The sequence below is a fragment of the Meriones unguiculatus genome (genome assembly GCF_030254825.1).
Source record: "Meriones unguiculatus strain TT.TT164.6M chromosome 13 unlocalized genomic scaffold, Bangor_MerUng_6.1 Chr13_unordered_Scaffold_28, whole genome shotgun sequence".
Lineage (NCBI taxonomy): Eukaryota > Metazoa > Chordata > Mammalia > Rodentia > Muridae > Meriones > Meriones unguiculatus.
Genome location: NW_026843644.1, coordinates 6704853 through 6728707, shown reverse-complemented (window position 1 = coordinate 6728707; position 23855 = coordinate 6704853). Strand labels below are relative to the sequence as shown.

General features: G+C 39.6%; 1 protein-coding gene across 2 annotated transcripts in view; it reads right to left on the bottom strand.

Annotated features, from left to right (window-relative positions):
- Window positions 1–18896, bottom strand: part of LOC132650646 (cytochrome P450 3A1-like) — a 32168-nt gene extending 13272 nt beyond the window's left edge. The window contains exons 1-9 of one of the 2 annotated variants that reach the window (XM_060375998.1): window positions 18731–18896; window positions 17698–17791; window positions 14098–14150; window positions 7813–7912; window positions 4174–4287; window positions 4000–4088; window positions 3499–3645; window positions 1114–1243; window positions 198–267 (exon numbers count right to left, since the gene is read on the bottom strand). In XM_060375998.1, the coding sequence (XP_060231981.1) occupies window positions 198–267; window positions 1114–1243; window positions 3499–3645; window positions 4000–4088; window positions 4174–4287; window positions 7813–7912; window positions 14098–14150; window positions 17698–17791; window positions 18731–18801 (868 nt within the window). In that variant the 5' untranslated portion in view covers window positions 18802–18896. The remainder of the gene's footprint in view (window positions 1–197; window positions 268–1113; window positions 1244–3498; window positions 3646–3999; window positions 4089–4173; window positions 4288–7812; window positions 7913–14097; window positions 14151–17697; window positions 17792–18730) is intronic. The other variant, XM_060375997.1, reaches the window with a different exon arrangement.
- Between the last annotated feature and the right edge of the window lie 4959 nt (window positions 18897–23855).

The following is a 23855-nucleotide window of genomic DNA, read 5'->3' as shown; positions in this document are numbered from 1 at the left end:
TGTGACTACCCTTCACGTTTGGAACAGTTATGCTGGTGCGCTTTCAAAAAATTTCATGAAGATGGTAGCCATGTCTGCCTTTCAGCAACTTGACAGAAATATTCCTCTATCTACAGAAGCCTCCTTGCATATTTTCTGAGCAGCATGCCCACTTCCTGAGAGCTTCCCTGTGCATAGACCAGGTAGTCCTTGGTTACCTTTGTGAGACTCTGTGTCTTTGGAATTCTTGTGAGCATTCATTATCAGCTGGAGAAAATCCACTTGGTTCTGGAAGCAGAAAGAGTATTTACAAATGTAGAAGGTCAACTGATGAGGTAAGAGATGGATCAGGAGTGCAGAAGCTTTATTCTCTCCTTTCTGAGTATGTGACTCCCTTACACTCACAAGCATAGTTAGTGTCACTTGAGTCATCAAAGACCAAACTCACAAGTGACTAAACCAGGAAGCAATCCAGCCACCGTATCAACTACTTTTACAATAAATTACAAATAGATGCAGTTTTAAACAGTGGATTTTATTCTTTGCAAATGCTTTTGAATGACAGGAAAATAATCATTTTTATTTGTTATTAGAGAACTTCACACATGTGCACCATTCTTTTTTTCCATCCAATTCCTTCTATATCCTATGTAACATTTCTCCCTTCCTTAATAACCCACTGAGTTCAACTAGTGCTGCCCATATGTGCAGGGCTGTGGACATCCACTGCTACATGGGAATCCTTCCAGTGCCCACAGCCTCCATCCACAGCTATTAACTGCCAATAGTCACTCAGCAAGGGGCAGAACTAGGAGAGCTCCTCTCTGATATATGTTAGAGTTTTATGGTCTTGATCTTGTGCAGGTCTTGCACTGTGACTATTTTTTTAATTTTTCAATTCTTATGCCTGGCACTCTAGTTCTCATTCAAATTGCTATTCCTGGCTTATTCTCAATCAAAAATTTAAAACTCGAACTGCTCCTGCCCTAGAAAATATAAATATTCTCTGTCTTTGTCTACTCGAGCCTCCTCTATCTACCTTTACTGACAGATGAAGGGAAATACACAACTCACATGTTCACAGCCCAACATGTTTTCAAACCGTGGACCTCTCATGAGACCACCACTTTTTACCTTCTTGTTTGAATCCAGGCGGGTTTCCTTCATTTTGTACAAAAAATTTTTGAAAAATGCTAAGGAATCCTTTGAGAACATGGAGATATTTAACATCTCATATATTGGGGTGAGGAATGGAAAGAGTACGGGAAAGAAAAAAAAATAAGTTTTAATGGACATGCAAGGTTCATCTAGAGAAATCAAAACACAATCCAAATAAGTCAGTGTCTCAGCCAGAAGCTGTTATCCCCCTAATCTTGCTCTCATACTGTGACTGTGCTCACTTTGTGTCACTTTCACACTGCTTCTTCTGCACTTTGCAGCAGCCAGAACTGCAACTCTGACTCTTGTATTGAACTCTGTTCCTGTAGTCCTTGTATACCCAGAGAGAAAAGATGGGGGCTTTTGAGATGGTTCAACAGATAAAGGATCTTGCAGACAAGTGTGAAAATCTCAGCTTGATCCCTAGATCCTACACTGTGGAAGGACACAACCACAAGCAAGGTGAACATGTATAGACACACACAAACACACACACACAAGGACAGCTGATGATACACAGAGAAATCCTATCTCAAGAAAAAAAAGACAAGCTCAAAAACAGGTGACCACAACACAGAAAGAAAGAAAATCACGTAATGTTTCTCATTTCCCAGTTCTATACTATAATGAATAAACGTAAATATGTGAACAGGTGTAAGTGTGGATATCATATAATACTTAAAAGGAGACCAAGAGGATGATAGTAAGTGGAGAGGAAGGATAGAATGTAGGCAAAAGGACACATGAGCTGTATATGGAAATGTAATTAACAAGGAAAAGCATTAAAGCCCTAAATCAAGCAACATGTTAAATGGACCCAGAATATACATACATACACACACACACATATATATATATATGTATATAAAGATACATATACATAAACACACACACAAAACACACACAAACACACACACATATACATATATATAGCCACTGTACATTGGCTGGAGACATGCCCCAGCAGTTAGCCTACTTTTGAAGAGAACCCAGGCTTCATTCCCAGCCTCCACATGGCTACTTTCTAAGGAGAAGGAGGTGGGTGAATGAGAAGAAGGATTATGTGAAAAGACAGAGACAGCAAGGAGAGATGGGGGCTATAATAAAAATGTAAATTGAATACATAAATAAAACTTTAAAAATAAAATATTTCCACACAAAAATTTTAAAAATAGGGTTACCTTTTATCTAAGCAATGATGATTCTTAATATATACCATGAAACATAAAAAAATAACTATATCCTTCTATGCATATGTTAATAGCAATAAAATTCATGGCAAACATGTGAAACTAACTTCATGTCTATCAATAGGTACGGAGCATTTTTTTTTTTTGCTCATGGACACAGGAGGTAATGATGTTTGTTTCATTTACTATTGTGCTATATAAAACATGCCTGCCACAGAGACCACAATCTATGATCCCATTGATGTGAAGTGCAAAGGATATGTAAATATACAGAAAGTGAACAGGTGTTGCTTAGGTCGATGTGGCTTAGGTCAAGGTGAAGAATGATGGTCAAAAGAGCCAACACAGCTAGAACAATGTACTATACAGTCCTCATTGGCAAGGAGCCGTGTGGTCCTTCAGTCAATGCAGATTTCCAAGTGATCAAAGTACAGAGAATCAGTGACTGCTGAGTGCTCATCCCTAAATGGAATAACTGTATCAACACCCCACCCTTCAAAGCTCAAGGAACATCCTGAAAGAAGGTGTGGAAAGAAAGAGCCAGCAATGGGGCATCTGCAGTGCCATATCCCAGGCATGGCATGGTCCACTCATGGACTGAACACCTGCATAAGATGAGGCCAATACTACTGTCCCATCCTAGCAGGCAGTGACTGGGTGCACTGGGTTACCAAAACACAGAAAGGGACATGAAATAAGGAGGAAAGCATGTTGGTGTGTCTGAGGAAAGTGGGAGGGAAGAGTTATGGGTGGGTCTAATCAGGATATGTTGTATTCCTATATGACACAGTCAAATAATAAATAAAATGATTCTAAAACAAAGCCAGGAATTCTGGTGCACACTTTAGTCCTCAGGAGGTAGAAGCAGGAGGATCACTATGAGTTCAAAGCCAGTCTGGTCTACACAGCAATTTCCAGGCCAGCTAGAGATACACAGTAAGACCCTGTCTCAAGATAAAATAAAGTTATAAAACAAACATAATGGGCTACATGTCTTTGAATGCACTAAAAACGTTGAACTGTGCCTTTAAGAAAACTAATTACATGGCAACTAAATTACATTCCAGTAGAGAAGCTAGTTTTTGGGGAAGTGTGAAAGAGAAAGGCAGAAGTGACAAATGCAGCCACAGACAAGACTAATGGAGCAAAAGACAGAACTTTCTACATACCTACTGACAAGAACAATGGATCAAAAAAATCAAATCTTAAGAGATTCTTGGCTTTCTCCACAAAAGGATCATTTGGGTTGTTGAGGGAATCAACGTTCACTCCAAATGATGTGCTGGTGACCACATCCATGTTGTAGGCCCCAAACACTCTGAGGAGGCAGAGACATGGGAATTTAAGACAAGCAGCATGAAGCCTGAAATGGTTCATAGTTTTGGGACAAGAGAAACAAAGCCACCTCAGTATTGACCAAGTGCCTTTCCATCCTGCCCACGATCTACCCTTGTGGATTTCAGACCATCATGATTATTCTTTTCAAACTGTGTATTTATCTAATATATATATTAGATACATATAATATACACATACATGTAATCTATGTATAGTATCTAAAGGTAGAGTATATGCAGCTAGGCCATGTGAGATACACAAGGAAAAAGACTCTCTGATGAAGTTATCCTCCCAGATAACCTCCCAGAACCACCTTGGATGCACCACCACTTACTCTTTAATAGGGACAGGCTTGCCTTTCTCTGCCTCTCCTCTCAAGTATTTTACCAAAATATCTCCATACTGTTCAATAATGGGGAACATCTGAGCACAAAGCACAAAAGCATCCATAGTTAGGTTTGGAGAGTCAGGTCACACAAAGATTTCAATCATAAGTCCTTTCAGTCACCTCTTTGAGTTTTCCACTGGTGAAGGTGGGAGACAGCAAGGCTCGGATTCTCTTCCACTCGTCATCCTCAGAGAAGAAGACAGGTTTTTTCATAATCCCCACTGGGCCAAAATTCTACAGTCAAAAAAAAATGGTTTTGTGTAAGTATGGAACTCACCATGGTTGCAAAAGTACTGAGCAGATAGCACCATATTACAATTTGTTACACTGTTTACTGTTATACTGTTTACTATGGACTGAACTGAATGTTGGATGCAAAAGAAAAAAAAGTTTAAAATTTCAGCACTTCCTCACAGCCTATAAGAAATCCAGAGCTCACCAGGTAACCTGTTGTGGTTTTAAGCCTTTATATCCCAGGATTCTTTTAAATGCAAATTTCTCTATAAATTTAAATTAGGTCCAATGTTAGGGAAAAGATAGGAACAATAAGGAGCAGGTGCCCCAGAGTTGTGAAGATGGCAAATGGCTTGGACACAGAAAGAAAGTGAACTTTGCATCACAGAGGTTCTCCAGTTCTGTCTTTATAACATAAACAGTGTGTGTGTGTGTGTGTGTGTGTGTGTGTGTGTTTGTGTATGTACACATGTAAGTGCTGGTGCACCTGCCCATGTGTGGTCATGTGAAGACCAGAGGTCTGTGATCTTCCTCTATAATTCTCTACAGCACTTTTTTCAGGCAGGGTCTGTCACTGAATCTTGAAGGTTCTAGTTTGGTTGGAATAAGCTGGCAAGCAAGCCCTTAGGATCTACCTGTTCCTATGCACAGCTCTGGAGTCACACATGCATGCTGCTCTGCCTTCTTTTATGTGTATACTGGGGATCCAAACTCAGGCCCTGTTCCCATTGATGGTGCCAGTAACACTTAAAAGATTTGATGTATGAGTTTTTAACAATTTGTTTTACTATTTTATGCATGCATGTATGTATGTGTGTGTGAGTGTGTGTGTGTGAGTGCATGTACATGTGTGTAGTGTACTCAAAGGACAGAGGAAGGATTTGGATCTGGTAAAGCTGGCAATACAGTTGGTTGTGAGCTGCTGGATATGTAGACAACCAAGCTCCCATCCTCATTCAGAGCTTTCAACAACTAAAACATCACTCTAGCTTCTGGATGGTTTGATTGATGGATCATTTGTTTTTGTTTAGAAATAATGCTATAGAAATCCTTTTTCCTTAATTCTTTATACAGTGATAAAGAGACAAAAAGAAATTTTTCCCTAATAGGACCTTTCTTCTATCTTTCATATTTATATATATTTTTTTAATTTTTTATTTAACTTTTATTAATTACACTTTATTCATTTTGTACCCCCATGTGCCCCTCCCTCCTCCCTTCCTAGCCCCCCTCCCCCCCTTTCTGCATGCATGCCCCTCCCCAAGTCCACTGATAGGGGAGGTCCTCCTCTCCTTCTTTCTGATCTTAGTCTATCAGTTCTCATCAGAAGTGGCTGCATTGTCAGGGTTCTAGGTTATCTCCATGAATAGTTCTTGGTTGGAGTATGAGTCTCTGGGAAGTTCCCTGTGTTCAAATTTTCTTGTTCTGTTGCTCTCCTTGTGGAGTTCCTGGTATCTCCAGCTCTTACTATTTCCCACTTCTTACATAAAATTCCATTCACATTGCCCGACGGTTGGCCATAAGGCTCAGCATCTGCTTTGACAGTCTGCAAGGCAGAGGCTTTCAGAGGCCCTCTGTGGCAGGTTATATTTTATGCTAATGTGGAGTCCTCAACACACCCTTAAACTACAGTACTCAGCACTAAAGGAAGAAAGGAAAACAGCTTGACATGATGAAGGGCAGCTGCAAACAAGGCCTTCAGCAAACTTCACCAAATGACCAAAGACTAAATGAGGTCCAATAAGCTATCTCAAAAGGTAAAGGTGATTGCTGCCAAGCCTAACAACCTGAATTCGATACCCAGGACCCACAGTGTGGAAGGAGAGAACCAACAGGCTTCCCCAGATAAAACAGTTAGATAGCCATGGTTTCAGAGAGAGGCCATGCATGGGAAGAGCCTAGATACCCTCTTCAGAGGAAGCCCATTGGGGCTTCAGTTTCCAAGTGGGTTCTTTGGAAAGGAGTACAGGGGCTTACTCTGATGTGAACTCAATGGCCTGCTCCTTGATCACCTATCCATGGAGGAAGATGATGCAGTGAGCCTTGGTGTGACCTGCTAGACTAGGGTCAGAGAGAAAGAAAGGAGGTCCTCCCCTATCAGCGGACTAGGGAAAGAGCATAGGGGGAGAAGAAAAGGGGTGCAGGGACTGGGAGGAGATGAGGGATGGGGCTACAGCAGAGATACAAAGTGAATAAATTGTAATGAATAAATATATAAATAAAATTATATTAAAAAAGAGAAGTGGGGACATTGAAGTAAATAGTATCCTGCATAGAAAAGTTAACATAAATAAAACCATAGATTTGAGATCAAATCTCAAGAGCAAATCTATGTGCATGTGATAGGTAAACAGTCATGAGACTTGACACCTAAGAGCACAATCCATGAGAAGGAAAATGGATAAAAAAAGGCAAAGAGAAGACAGGCTGTACACAACAGCTAATGGGCTAGCTAGAGGGAGCTGTGTGGTCAAGGAGGTTCTCTGTATTTTGAATGTTTGACACCACAAAAATCAATACCATACAGACATAAAAAAGAACTTGTAAATGGGAAATGTAAATTACTCTAGATGACAAGTGTCCACCTACAACTAGATTACAATGCCATAGTATATTTAAACTTACTCAACACATTCCTATTAGCAATATTAATAACTAGACCCTGCTTGTACATTATTATGGAAGCCACTTGAATCTATATTTATTTCATTTTTAAGTAAGTAAAATATAAAGGTTTAAATTATGAAATGGGGAGGTTGTGGAGATGACTCAACAGTTAAGGGTGCTTCCTGTTCTTCTGGAGGATACAGATTTGGTTCCCAGCACCCCTGTCAGGCAACTCACAACTGTCTGCAACACCAGCTCCAGGGTATGTCATACCTTCTGCTGGCCTCCACAGGAACCTACACACATGGCATTCGCTCACATATCCATACCTATGTAACTTTAGGCATGAGGTTGTTGTGTAATTCAAATGCTGATTTCTGTACTCCCCCATATCTGGTTGCCATCCTTGTTCTGAGAATCTCCTGTCTCAGTGCTATATAAACACTGCTCCCAATGGTCCCCTGATATGTCAAGAAAGAAGCTTACAGCTCATTGCTGAGCATGGGAGAAAACGGGGCAAGACTTCTACTAGCCAGGGAAGGAGGATTTAGGAAAGGAAGTAGGGGATGCAGTCACAGAATAGGTTGAAGAGACATGAATAGAAGAAGCTGGAACAAGAAAAGCTAAGTGCAAGTACATCTGTGATGTACACTGGGAGGAAGCCAAATTAGCTTAGTGGGTTAGGAATAGATTAATAACTTCTTAGCTATTGCATTGTGAAGCTTATTACTAAACAAATATAAAAGAGTGAATTATTTGTGTGATGTCTATATTTAGAGAGAAACTAAGAGTAACAAATAAAGCTTTATAAATTAACATTAACATATACCCATAAATAAATAAAATAACAAAATAACCATAAATAAAATAACAAAAATGATCATTTAATTTTTTTAATTAAAAAAAGAAGTTATGTACCCGCCGGTTTGTGAAGGCAGAATAGCATTCTTTCACTAGCACATTCCGGATCATCTCTGTGTCTGTGATGGCAAATAGAGGTGTTGGACCTTCAAACAGCCTATGCAAGGAAAACAGCTGATTAATCCAAAGCCAGGCTCTGAAGTGAGAGCTACACACAGACTTTGATTTTAATGGAGCATGACCCTCACTCTGGTTATACAACACACTGTCACAGGAGTTCTCAGGGCAATTCCCAGATTCTGACCTGGGACACAATGAAGTCTTTGTAAAATGTAATGTCATTCAAGACACAGTGAGTAACTTAAAGACAAAACAATTCTGAAAGACATAACTAGAAATAAGAGGTGGGAATTTGATAAGTATAAATGTCCATGTGTGAGAGTTGCCTATACCATTTCCTGTGATTTTTGAATAGATAAAATACTGTGAGGAGCTGGAGAGAAGGTACCACAGTTAAAAGCACATACTTCCCTTGTAGAGGATCTTAATTTGGTTCCTAACACTCATATTGGGTAGCTCACAACCTCCTGTAACTAGAGCTCCAGGAAAATCCAGTGTTTCTGGCCTCCAAGTTCATTTGCACTCATGTGCAGAGACACATATGCACATGTATAATTAATAGTAATAAAAAGATATGTTTAAATATAAAATATTAATTAATATAGCCAGAACAACAGATCATTTGGAGGTATCTCCATTCCTGATCTCAAGCTGTACTACAGGGCAACAGTAATAAAAACTGCATGGTATTGGCATAGAAACAGAAAGGAGGATCAATGGAACTGCATAGAAGACCCAGAAATAAATCCACACACCTATGAATACTCAATATTTGACAAAGAAGCCAAATCCATTCAATGGAAAAAAGACAGCATCTTCAACAAATGGTGCTGGACCAACTGGATGTCTACATGCAGAAAAATGAAAATAGATCCATATTTATCACCCTGCACAAAAATAAAGTCAAAGTGGATCAAGGACCTCAACATAAAACCAGATACCCTAAATCAATTGGAAAAAAAGTGGGGAACAGCCTAGAACTCATTGGCACAGGAGACAACTTCCTGAACAGAACACCAACAGCACAGGCTCTAAGAGCAACAATCAATAAATGGGACCTCATGAAACTGAAAAGTTTCTGTAAAGCAAAGGATACCGTCATCAAAACAAAACGACTGCCTACAGATTGGGAAAGAATCTTCACTAACCCTTTATCTGACAGAGGACTAATATCCAGTATATACAAAGAACTAAAGAAGCTGAAAAGCAGCAAACCAAGTAATCCAATTAAAAAATGGGGAACAGAGCTAAACAGAGAATTCTCGACAGAGGAATATCGAATGGCAGAAAAACACTTAAAGAAATGCTCATCCTCATTAGCCATCAGGGAAATGCAAATCAAAACGACCCTGAGATATCACCTTACACCCATCAGAATGGCCAAGATGAAAAACTCAAGTGATAACACATGCTGGAGAGGTTGTGGAGAAAGGGGAACCCTCCTCCACTGCTGGTGGGAATGTAAACTGGTACAACCACTCTGGAAAGCTATCTGGCGCTTTCTAAGACAAATAGGAATAGTGCTTCCTCAAGACCCAGCTATACCACTGCTAGGTATATACCCAAAGTTTGTTCAAGTACACAAAAGGGATACTTGCTCAACCATGTTTATAGCAGCTCTATTTGTAATAGCCAGAACCTGGAAACAACCCAGATGTCCATCAACGGAGGAATGGGTACAGAAATTGTGGTATTTTTATACAATGGAATACTACTCAGCAATCAAAAAGGAGGAAATCATGAAATTTGCAGGCAAATGGTGGGATCTAGAAAAGATCATTCTGAGTGAAATATCCCAGAAGGAGAAAGACAAACATGGGATATACTCACTTATATAGACCTATAAGATATGATAAACATAATGAAATCTATACACCTAAAAAAGATAATCAATTGAGCGGACATGGGGTAAGATGATCAATCCTCGTTTAGAAAGACAGATGGGATGTGCATTGAACATGTGACAGGAGTCTACTGAGCGCATCTGAAAGACTCTAACTAGCAGTGTTTTCAAAGCAAAGACTCATGACCAAACCTTTGGCAGAGTACAGGGAATCATAAGAAAGAAGGGGAGTTAGTCTGATGGGGAAAGGATAGGAGTTCCACAAGGACCAAATATATCTGGGCACAGGGTCTTTTCTGAGACTGACATTCAACCAAGGACCATGTATGGATATAACCTAGAACCTCCGCTCAGATGTAGCCTGTGGTAGCTCAGTAACCAATTGGTTTCCTAAAGTGAGGGGAACAAGGACTATTACTAACAGGAACTCAATGACTGGCTCATTGGTCTCCCCACCCCCGAAGGGAGGAGCAGTCCTCTTAGGCCACAGAGGAGGGCTTTGCAGCCAGTCCTGAAGATGCCTGATAAAACAGGATCAGATGAATGGGGAGGAGGTCCCCCCTATCAGTGGACTTGAAAAGGGACACGGTGGAGATGAGGGAGGGAGGGAGGGACTGGGAGGGAATGAGAGATCGGGACACGGCCTGGATACAGAGTTAATAAAATGTAACTGATAAAAAAAATAATAATAAAATAAAAACAATGAAAAAAATAAAAAAGAAAAAAAGAAATAAATATAAAATATTAATTAATAATAATTTAAAATAAAAAATTACTATTAAATTAACATCAACAAATTTGTAATAAATAAGTAATTATTTATTGACATGCATTATTAAGAAATATAATTATTAATAAATAATCGTTCATTTTTATTAATAATTATTTTCATTGGCGATCTTATTAATAATTAATTTTTATTTTATTAATAATGGATAACATATATTTATATTATATATAAATATATAATATAAATATATAATATAAATATATATTTATATTAATGCATATTAACATTTTTATTAATAAGTATTTATTTTTACTAATAACTCTTATCAACATTTTTAAAAATTAATTATTTATTTTATTATTTATTCATAACATATATTTATATATAAACATATAATATAAATATATATAAATATGCATCATGTTAATGCATATTAACATTCTTATTAATAATTATTTATTTTATCAATAACTTTTATCAATATTTATTAATAAATAATTATTTATTTTATTGCACATTAATAACATATCAATGAATATAATTATTAATGACTAAATAACACTAATAATTAATTATTTATTAATATGTTGTTAATGAAGATAATTATTAATAAGTAATTGATAAAATATTGATAGTAAAATAATATTAATAGTAATATTAATATTAATATTCCTCCATTGCTGGTGGGAGTGTAAACTTGTACATTCATTTTTTAAAGTAATCTGGAGGTTTCTCAAAAAATCATGAATAGCTCTATCTCAAGATCCAGGTATACCACTCCTAGGTAGATACCCAAAACATGCTCTACCATTTAATCAGGACATCTGTTCAACTATGATCATAGCAGATTTATTCTTAATAGCCAGAATCTGGAGACAACCCAGATATCTCTCAAGTGAAGAATGGATAAAGAAGCTGTGGTACATTTACACAATAGAATACTGTTTGGCTATTAAAAACAAGAGTATTATGGAATTTGCAGGCAAAATGTAGAACTAGAAAAGGTCACCCTGAGTGAAGTAACTGAGAAGCACAAAGACACTCATGGTGTGTACTCAATTATAAGTGGATATTAACCATATAGTACAGCATAACCATACCACAATTCACAGACCCAAAGGAGATAAGTAACAGGGAGGACCCAAAGAAGGGTGCTTAAATCACACTCAGAAGGAAATAGAAGAGATATCAGAAGTGGTTAAAGAAAAGGAACAAGGTAGGAGAGGGAGCATAGAGAGAAATGAAAGCGGAGATCAGACCTTGGGAGAGCAGAAGCAGGAAGACAGAGAGAAAATAAACAGAGTGGGGACATCTCTTTGACAAGCAGGAGACCTATGACAACCTAGAGGCTTCTGGGAGGATATGGGGATGATCTGGCTGAGACACCTAGTAGCAGGGGTTATGGAGACTGAAGAGGACATCCTCTTACTAGATAGGACCCCTTGTTGAAAGGGGAACACCAAGTAACCCACAAAAACATTGACTCCAAATTTACTCTATCTACAAGATGTGCATGGATAAAGATAGAGCAGAGATTGAGGGAATCTACAACCAATGCCTGACACTATCAATGATACTTTGCTGTGATCACAAATAAATGCCCAGCATAGCTGTCTCTGAGAGTCTCCATCCAGCAGCAGATAGAAACAGATGCTGAGACTCACAGCCAAACCCTGGGTAAGGCATAGGGAGTCTTGTGGAAAAGTGGGGTCTTTGTGTGCAGAGATAGAAGTATCTGGAGTGGACAGGAACTCCACAAGAAGACCAAGAGAGCCAGCTAAACAGAGTCGAGAGCATCTTGTGGAGACTGAAGCACCAATGAAAGACCATGCATAACTAGGCACCCTATACAAATATAGGCACATGTCTCTAATCTCAGCACTTAGAAGGGAGACTCTGACTGATCTCCAAACTCAAAGAAAGCCTAGTCTACATAGTGAGTTTCAGGATAGCCAGGGCTACATGAAGAGACCTTTGTTGTGGTTAGTCTAAAAATATTTATTAACCCACTATCACAGTCAATAAAAGACACAGACAACTGATAGATTTTAGAATAGCCTTATATCACCTGGGGCAAAGTAGATAGTAACCTTCTAAACAACCTTTACTTCCAACCCAAGCTGCCTTCCACCCATAATTCCATAAACACTTGCATATTCTCTCATATGTATAATTTCCTCCATCCATACCAACATATGCTTCTTTCAAGCTAAGCTGTGATAGCTCTCTGCTTTCTTCCTCTACCTCTTCCAGTACCTGTCTTTCTACCCAACATTCTTCTGTGCCCAAAGCCCAAGAACGATAGTCCCATCTACCTCCTTCTGCCCTGCCTGGGTATAGGTATACTAATCATCTAGTAATAGATAATTGAAAAATATTCCTCCACATCCCATGGTTACAGGAGATAGTTAAACATCATAACAATATCCATAGCATGGCAGTAACCAGATCTCAAGGCACTGAAATAGCATTTGAATACATAACACATGACTAGTCCTCAACAGACACTGGAGAGAGAGAGAGAGAGAGAGAGAGAGAGAGAGAGAAGTTATTAGGTCAGAGAAAAATGAAAAATCACTATCAATTGCCAACAAGCAATAATATTGCAAGGAGAAGTTCATACAGGGCCATTGGACAGACAGAAAAGCCTGCAGTTTGCATTGAATGATATGGTCTTTATGGGCTATATCAACTTAGTAGAGCCCTTTGTTCAGACCTGTGGTTCCTAAGAATGGATAAGAAGAGATGAAGAGGCAGGTAGAGCCAGAGCCTCTTCCCACATGTTTGTGTCTCACAGCATGATGACATTTGCTCCAAGGCTCTCACTAAACTTCCAGCATCAATGACAGAAAACAACTGCTGCTACTCTCTTGGCTGCTTTATAGAAAGAACCATTAATGCCAGAGATTCGAGGAAGAAAGTTGTGGTTTTTAAATACATTGTCTCCCCAAAGTCGGTTTAGTTCAACAGGACACAATGATGCACAGTCATAAAAATCCTAGCTGGTGCTGATGAGATTGTTCAGCAGATAAAAAGAACTTGTACCAAGTCAGATGGACTGAGTTAAATCACCTGAAGGTACAAAACTTACTTCCACAATTGTCATCTGACCTACATATGTGCCCAATGGCATATGTCCCCCTTGGTTTGAAGTAAAATATAAACAATCACAACAAAGTCTCTAACATGGTCTTTGAAAGCAATAATGGGATGACACAGCTAAGGCCTTGGCAAATGATTTATGCTCTAGCATTAAAAAATAAAACTTCTGCACATGTAAAGTCAACAATAAAGTGAAAGTGTGGGCTTCTAAAGAGAAGTGAGTGGATGTGGCAAGGAGATAGTATTACAAATTTTCAGAGCACTGAATGTATTTCATGTAATGAAAATTCATTACATTCAGAAAATGTAATGAAGTTTCAGAAGAGGTTAGGACACTGGATAAAACATCAAAACCCTTTAAAAAACAGTGTGCAATGTTCTCAAGTTAATTAGGACTATAAGCAGTGACATTTAATGACTGACATGTGAAAGTACCTTCACAAAAGAGATGTCCATTACTACAGTTCTGGGCTGGTATTGTCCTTGCATAAGTAGGGCACCTTCTCCTAAAAAGAGTTGACTTGATGGAACTTTCCAGAATACTCACCCCCATATTTTTTCATACTTTTTATAGCATTCTACATCATATTTCCAAATACCCTGAAGAGACAAACAGTATGAAATCCATTATTGTCCTGTATGCACTGACTCTTGTGCAGCCAGAGCACAAAAACCTCAAATCCCATGAAATCAGGTTTATTGTCTCTGACAGAGAAAAGTTCTTCAGAGATGATTGAAGTATCACCAGCAAGATGTCTCAGTGGGAAAACACAGTGATAGAGCAGCACATCTTTCTGTAGCCTCTGCATGCACACTCATAGACACAATTACCTACACAGACACAAGATACATACAATACACACATGGACATAAATTTGATGGTGATGATGATGAAAACGATAATGAAAATTTTTAAAGAATGTACAAGATAAGCATAGAACCTTAAGAAGAAACCTGAGCCAACAGCAACACAAGCTTTGCCTCATGTCCTTTTGATGTGAGTTCAGGAACATCTATCTGGGACAATGACCATGGAACAGGTAAGTCACAAATTATCCACCTAGAATTAAAGTCTACATGGTATATACTCACTTATAAATGCGTATTACACATATAATGTAGGATAATCATACTAAAGTCTGTACAACTAAGGAAGCTAATCAAAGAGGACGACCCTGTATATGATGCTCAATTTTCATTCAGAAGACAAATGGGACAGACATCAGAAGATGGGGAAACAGGGAATATGACAGGAGCCTACCAAAGAGGGCCTCTGAGATACTCTACCCAGCAGGGTATCAAAGCATATGCTGAGAATCATAGCCAAATTTTGGGCAGAGCACAGGGAATCTTATGAAAGAACGGGGAGATACAAAGACATGGAGGAGCCAGGAGCTCCACAAGGAGAGCAACAGAACCAAAAAATCTGGGGTCTTTTGTGAGACTGGTACTCCAAACAAGGACCATGCATGGACATAACCTAGAACCCTTGTGCAGATGTAGCCCATGGCAGCTCAGTGTCCTAGAGGGTTCCCCAGTAATAAAAACAGAGAGTGTCTCTGACATGAACTCATGGGCTGGCTCTTTGATCACTTCCTCCTGAGGGGGAGGCAGCTTATGAGGCCACAGAAGAAGACAATGAAGCCAGTCCTGATGAGACCTGATAGAATAGGGTCAGATGGAAAGGGAGGAGGACCTCCCCTATCATTGGACTGGGATAGAGGCATAGGAGAAGAAGAGGGAGGGAGGGTGGGACTGGGAGGAAATGGGAGAGGGGGCTACAGCTGGAATATAAAGTGAATAAACTGCAATTAAAAATAAATTAAAAATTAATAAAAGTCTGCATGGAACATTGAATTTTCATTAATTTCCCAGTAATTTTGTTTAATCATTCTTTCTCTAGTGGTTTTGCCTTTAATGAATCTTTAAAAGGAATAGGAGAAAAATATTTCACTTTATAGTTAAATATTTGAGGTGACTGACAGCTATCATCCTGTCTCAGATATTCGCAACTCAGACTCATGCATAAGATTCTGCCATTAAAGAAAGAGAAGCAAGAAAATTTGAACACAGGGAACTTCCCAGAGACTCATACTCCAACCAAGGACTATTCATGGAGATAACCTAGAACCCCTGCACAAATGTAGCCCATGGCAGTTCAGTGTCCAAGTGGGTTACATAGTAATGGGAAGAGGGACTGCCTCTGACATAATCTGACTGGCCTGCTCTTTGATCACTTCCCCCTGGGGGGGAGCAGCCTTACCAGGCCACAGTAGAGGACAATGCAGCCACTTCTGATGTGAACTGATAGACTAAGATCAGAAAGGAGAGGAGAACCTCCCCTATCAGTGGACTTGGGGAGTGGCATGCATGCAGAAAGAGGAGGGAAGGTGGGATCAGGAGGGAGGAGGGAGGGGCCTATGGGGGGATACAAAATGAATAAAATGTAATTAATAAAAAATTTTAAAAAAGAGAAGCAGCTGTAGTTATATTTCAGAGACAGAGCACGTTGCCTAGCACACTTAAGATCCTGGATATCATTCTCAGGACTGCAAAAACAAAACAGAAGCTAAAATTTTGTCATTGGAAGCTGGAGATATGGCTCATCAGTTAAAAGCACTGCAGAGGGTCTGTGTTCCCAGTACTGATTTCCAGATTCTTACATGCATCTCTAACTCTGGCTCCAGGGAACAAAGCACCCTTTTATGTCTCCTGTAAGTACTACACTCACATGCACAAACCTGCACACAGCCAAACACAGATACACAATGAAATCTTCTTACTATATGAAGCTATCATTACCCAGAACCCATAGTGAAGCAAAATATTCTAGTTACTTTGGTTCTCAAGAAGATCCTAAGCATGCCATGAATAGTAAATGCTGGGGCTAGAACCATAGAAATAAGTTCAGAGGTTCAATGACTATGCAGAAAACTCCAGTATATGAAAAATTCCCCAAAAGTGTGTATATTGGCCTGTTATAAGTGGATGCTTCAGAAATAGTCAACCAAAAGAAAAAAATTGTTGAACATAAGCCTGGTACAAAGAGGAGATTTTAAATCTAGTGCATACTTCTGTGTCCTAGAAGTTGAAAACCCCTTCAAGATTTTTTCCAAATAAGTGCAATAGTACCTTCTCAGAATCTACACTGGGTAAAAAACAAACTCTTCTTTGATTGTTCACAAAGTCAGAATATCAAGACTGAATGAGCTGGAGATCCTGGCATTTCTGATGTAGAAGTTTCAGGGTTTTTTGAAAATTCAGATGTGTCATGTGATGTTTTGCTACAGGCTGTCTTGTGAGAGGGCATGTGATGTCTTGCTACAAACTGTCTCATGCAAGGGGCATGACTGTCCACCTGAAAACACCTGTGTGTGAACTCTGAGGAGAGGAGATATATAAAAGCCCACAGACAGTGAGATAACATTCTCTACAGCACTTTGCTGGTCTTCTGTCTTCAACACTTGACTTCCCAGAGACAAACATTCCAGAGAACTTCCTGGGGAAATCCAAATGAGGCTTGCAGCTCTCACTGACTTGCTATGATCTTCTGAATCATGCTGATCTGTGTTGTAGTTTGGTGTTGGCCTTTGGACTGGACTGCTGGGTTCAGGTCAATGAAGAGTGGACTTGTTCCAAGGAAATACTTCTAAAATGTCTACAACCCCTTATTACTAATAACCTTCTTTTCTTTTCCTACCTCTGGTCAGTGGGTGGAAGAGAGCCAGAAGTGTTGAAGAACCTTAAATAAAGTAGGTTTGTTGAAAAATCTAAGCCTAAACACTTCACTTACTGTGAAGTTGAGTCTCAATAAATAGGGCCAGAGAGATGGCTCCAAATGAGAAGTACTTGACACCAAGCCTGATAACCTGAGTTCTGTCCCTAGGACTAAGATGCCTGCACACACAGTATAATAACCATTCTCTCTCTCTCTCTCTCTCTCTCTCACACACACACACACACACACACACTCACATTGTTAATTTGGCAATAGAGCCCTAGGAGACACACAGAAATTCTCTAGAACTATGAGAACACACAGTATGAAGGCCTGAAGTCTCAAAGTTTTCTCTCAAAGAGCACTTATTAGAATGAGCCATAATTGGCAATCAAGAGAAACCATATGAAAAGCTCAATCAATACCCACCTTGTAGTAATTCAGTACAGTTCCTAAAAAGGCCAGAGGTGTGGGCCCAGGAATTCCCTGTTTCTTAAAAACTCCATGTGTACGAGTCCCAAACCTATAAGGAGAAAGAGAGAGTCTTGTAACCACACACAAGAGAAACATGACCATAACCAAAACAATAAAACAAATCAACATGGCTGCCCCTCCAGTTTCCAGAGAGTTTAGGAAATGGTGAAGGAACCTGTGTGCATGGCATCACACTGTTCATTTCTGTGCCTACTGAGTTCTGGTGGATCTAGGGTTCACACAAAAGTCAATCAGGCCGTATCAGGTGTAAACCTTATCAGTAAACCTCACCAAGAGGGAATAGAAGAAGGGTAGAGATACCCAGAATATCTGCATAACATCAGTATGAACTTTGAGATGTAGTATCACTGGAGCTATTGTTCAGTAGTAAAGGTATTGCCTACTAGATATAGGCTCTGGCTTGATTACTCATACCACTAAAAAATTAAAATGCAAAATTAATTCCGTTGTCATTTCATTTGGGACCTTCAAGATGACACCACAGGGAGAGACACTGGCTGCCAGTATTGATAATCTGAGTTGGATCTCCAGGACGCACACAATACGAGGGAACTGATTCTGCAAAGTTGTCCTCTGAACTATGCACGTACACACACACACACACACACACACACACACACACACACACAGTAATAGTGATGCCCCTAACCAAAATGAATAAAAACACAAAATTTTATAATGTTTATATAAGAGTTCATTTCAATTTTTGCTATTACTTTTTAAATTTTTATTCTAGTACCTGTGGAGGGTGTTGGATACCCTGGAACTACAGTTACTGGTGACAGCCAGCTCCTTGTTGATGTTCAGACCTGGGTCCTCTAAAACAGCAGCAAGTACTCTTAGTCACTGAGTCATTGTCTTTCCAGCCCCAACTTCCCAAACCAGTTGTGACCTTCCAGACAATAGGTCTGAGTATTACCCCAATCACTAGAACATGGTCTGGTGAGGAATTTTGGAAGTTACTCACCAGTAGAGGAGCATGAGACTGATTGCCAGGAGGACCCAGGTTTCCGGGAAGAAAGCTGAAATCAGATCCATCTTTGCTTATCTGTCAGCAAATTACTCTTATGTGTTCTCCCTCTTGCTGTGCATGCTACCCTTTGCAGGGCTTCCCTTCTGTGCAACTGTGTTGTAGTGAGCACAGCCTGCAATGTTAGATAATGGGAAGATGGGGTGGGGCAGGGCTCCAACCAGTAAATGGCTCAGCTCTGTTTCATCTGGACTTTGGTATCCTCTCCAACTTGACTGTTTGTAAAAGTTTATTCATAGCCTATTTTGACCTCCTTTGAGTTCATATTCTGTGCAGCAATCAATAAACAACTGTGCCATGTAAGTGAGACCAAAAGCTCTTCCTTTCTATCAAAAATTCAACCAAATTTATTGATGTGAAATGCCTTTTTACCAAGGCTGTCCTCATCCAAGAATACCTGAAATAAAGCCAAAGTTGTATCAACCACATATCTTTACAGAATGTCTTTGTCTACCCATGACAGATACTTTGTCATTCATCAAAACTTAACTCAGGAAAATGTGGCAGTCTGTCTGAGTCTGCCTGCACCTGGACCCCTAACAATAAAATTACTCCCACATATGGTCATCTCCTTCACTCTAGACCACAGTGAGGGTCTTCTTGTAAATCTCCTTTCACAGACTGTGAGAATACTCTGGATATGGTCACCACTATGCAGTAGCGTAGTCATTCACACACACTAGTCAAGTGGGGTCAGGTCTCATGGATGAGTAAGTGGGGACAGTTCAGTGTGGGTCATGATTTATGGATGTTAGAAATGAGATTCAAGGCTGCAAGTGACTCCTGACAGCTACGGGTCACAACAGAAGACTTACAAAAAGCTAATATGAAGCTTATAAACCATTCTGTTCAGTTGCTAATATATTGTAGAGAAGGTGTTTTGTTGTTTTTTTTTTTTTTTGAGTGATGAAATGTTCTGAAAGTGACCAACTGTGTACTGTGTACCTTCTTTAGCTGAATCAATGCTTCATATTGAGAAATATATGTTTGAAACCAGAAAGCTTTTGGGGTTTGACCTAAAATCTGAGCAGTTTCCAGGAAATCTTTGTTGGCATAGTGGGTAAAACAACTAGATGAAACAGAAATTAATCTCTCATAACCTGGGCAGATAGTTTTGAAGATACACACATATCAGTCTCTTAAACAGTTCAGAGCATACCTCTCTGACATGATAACTTTGTTTCTTGGGGACAATGGTATTGACTGTTATCAGAAGTAACTTTTCATGAAGCAACTATTAAGAATGAGTTCACATGTTCTAGAGAAATAAAGACAGAACATTTCCTGAAACCATTAGTCTACCATGGGAATCATAATAGTCATTTTAAATACCTTTACAGTTGAGCCTGGAATAGAGAACTTTCACTGGGCACAAAATTATCCTTTTCTTTCCTGGTACTAACCAAAAATGGCTTCATCAGTTTGTAGACAAACTACTGAAGTGTAAACATCCTGAGGTAGTCAGGGGAGAAACCACTGTGATGTCAACATTCCAAGGCTCAGGCCATAACTGACAAAGTGATACATGTATTTCATTTCCTTAACACTTTTAAATTTAACAAGTTCTTTTGAACAATTTTTGCACTAAAGGTGTTTTATTAAATTTACGTTTTTACATAGCATTTACATATATATGATAGCTATATAATATGATACATATGATTTTTAGATATTGATTAAAATCAGCAGTAATGTGCACCTCCAAACTTCAGTGTACTATCAAAATCAGACATCCAACGACAATATTATGCTGCTTACTGTTTTATAAGGACAAATCGCCTAGTCTTATCCATTTATTTTTGGGGACATGCTAACAAGCAAATGACCTCATGGATATGACTTTTAGGAGAAAGCACATGTGAGAAGAATCCAGACAGTGAAAAAGACATTTCCTTACTCTCTTACCCTCTTGATGCAATCATTCCAAATAATTTCAGTAAAACATCAATCTCTCTAGGAGACAGCGCTTCCAATGACAGAATATCTTCAATATAGACCTTGTCTCTTAAAAAGTGACACTACCTACGATCACTGCAATACTTGAGACTAACCTTACAGCAAATTATCTCATGAGCACCAGCCATTTCCAACCAAAGAACCAGGATATAACTCTTTATACAGTGAACAGTAAAACATTCCCACTACTATAAAGATCCTTTATATTATTCTTCAACAGAAACACCAACTGACACCCCATTTTGAGCACTTTTAATGGCACTATAGTATTTTTCAATTCTCCTTTTTTTTGTTGTCTTGTTTGGTTTCTTTGCTCATTTTGTTTTTAAGATATATATTCAGGAATATATGGAATATTCAGCATATTTTACTTTTTCTAATAAATATAACTGAAGATTAGCTTAATATTTCATATTGTTGCATAGTATTTGAGGTTCAGACATAAGAGTTACTTGTGTAAGGACGTATATGTGTATCAACTATGGTGCTTGTTTTAAAACCATTTTACTAATAATAGATATATGGTTGCTTCAAGTTTGGAAATACAATGGTTAAAATCATTTGTAATAAGAATTTTTAAAGGGCATGAGAATGTAATTTTTAACTATATAACAATGAAGATGATGATTGGTTTACATATGATAATAATCTTTCTCTTTAGTGTCCTGAACTGTGGGACTTCAACAGCTTCCTAAAGGGAGGGTGGGGGTGGAAAGAATGAAGTAAGACAAAGAGACACAAAGAATGAGGCTAAGCCTGTTTGTCTGATCAAAGCCTTGTTTATTTGAAAATTTTACACAACTATGTAGGGAGAAGGCAGGAATGAGGGAAGGCTAATTTACTGCTGCAGAAGATAGCAAGAGTGCTTTATGGTTTGAGATACCTCCTGCAAGATACCTCAAGAATGTCTCCTTAATATATCTCAAGGATGCTCCAAGACTAACGAGCAGGTGTTCTTACATAAATCTATCACCCATGACCTAGGGTCCTAGTGCAGCTGTTGGTAACTTTTCTACTAAATGGCATTGGTTCCACTAAATGGCTTTGGCTCACTAATTGGCTTTGGCTTCAGTAAATAGCTTTGGCTCCTGGCATCTTCTAGCCTTCTTAAACAGTTTAAGAGGCTAGCAGGTAGATTTTGAACATGAGGTCTTTTGCAGACGGTGGGCATTAACCAGAGGGGGGAAGTAGTGACCTGATCCTCCCAAGGCGTTTTGCAGCCTTTTCGGGTGTCTCTTTGGGGAGGAGAGGAAGACCTCATCAACACCTGAGGGCATCCCCAGCAGGTTGTGGTTAGGGGTAATCAGACACCAACCTCTATGCAATCAGGTTTGCTTCTCAGGGGACTCAGAAGGGGGCAGTTGGACCCTCCCCCTGCAGTACTTTGTCTTGCACCCCTTATAGGTACCTAGGCTACATCAGGCAAGCATTTATCTGAGTATGCTGTTCTCATGAGAGCCAAATGCAAGTAGTCAAGACCCATGTGATAGACTGTCAGCAATCTTCCTTGGGCTCAGCTAAGCCTCTGTCAGCCAAATCAAGTCGGTGATAATGAACTTGTGTAGGTTTAGATGCCAAGGAGTCAATTTGCTGTTTTACAAAGCTAGTAAGTCTTTTAATGGCCCATGGGTCGAAAGATATGAGGAGAAGGAAACTCACCATGGGTCCCAAAATTGAAGGAAGGAAGGTGGTAAGCCAGGGAAAGGTTGAAAACCAATTATAAAGCCAACTCTCCTCTTGTTCTCTCTGTCTCTTTCTCTCTTCTAGGTCTTCCCTAACCTTATCCATGCTGTCCCTTACAATCCCAGTATAATCTGTGTAAAAGCAGCACTCTTCCTTCAGTGAAGCACAGCGTCCCCCTTGCTGAAGGAAAAGCAAGTCTAGCCCTCTTCTATTTTGTAGGACAACTTCAGACAGTGAGACGAGGGATTTCTCCAAGTTGGTGATGCCAATCTCCAGTCTCTCAACATCCTTGCCAATTGTACAGCAAAGGTCAGAGTAATGCTTGTTGGAGAGAACGAGAGAGGTTATACCCGTCCCAGCACCCACAGCTCCGAGGCCAAGGAGGGCAGTTAGTGTAATAGCTGTTATGGCCTCTCTTTTTGTTCTAAGCAATGCATGGTCATTAATGGGGTCCCAAAACTGAGCAAAATCTTCCCCAGAATAATAAGTCAGGCAGGGAATTAATTAGACAAGGACACAGATGGTAGTAAGATTGCTTTTGAGGGGTGGGGTGTGTATACAGGGAATAAGGCCATCACTGCAAGTCCACCAGCTGTTGTTGCCTGGGAGGATATAATTGGGAAAGGGGTTTGATGGTGTAATGGTTACATTACAAAGATGTCTGTGTTTCTGAAGAATACTATTGCCTATGCATAACTCAAGGCCAGAAACAGAAGTCAACGTCAATCTAGCCTCAGCCTGTTGTGACCATCTGCATTTAGAATGGTCAGAAGAGTAGAAGATTTCCTCAGTGACAGCAATGCCTTCATAAAAGGGTGGGGCAGAATCATACCAAAGCCAACAGGACTCAGTAAGTTCAGGGTGTGTATGATTCAGGGCTAAAAAGGTATGATTAACAAGGTCTACATTAATATGGCGTGTATCAATCCCATCTTCAATCAAGGAGGGGATAGGCTTATCAGCAAAGGAAGGAGTCGGGGAGGCGGGGACATTTTGCTTAGGCTCTGTCCGTGCAAGAAAATTATTTTTCTTGGGTTCTATCTGTGCGGGAGGGGCAAGGACAGGATTGGGTCCAATAGCTATGGGTGGAATAGCTGATTCTTTCCTTAGGGTGAGGTAAATGATAACTCCTGGACCGTTCACACCTACCTGCATGCTCACACCTCCTACCACACTCACACCTTTTACCACACTCACACCTACCTGCACGCTCACAACTCATACCAGGCTCACACCTCTTACCACGCACACACCTCCTACCATGCTCAAATCTCCCTGCACGCTCACACTTCCCTGCACACTCACACCTCCCTGCATGCTCCTCACAGTTCCCTGCATGCTCACACCTCCCTGCATGCTCCTCACACTTCCCTGCAGGCTCACACCTCCTACCACACTCACACCTACAAGCACGCTCACACCT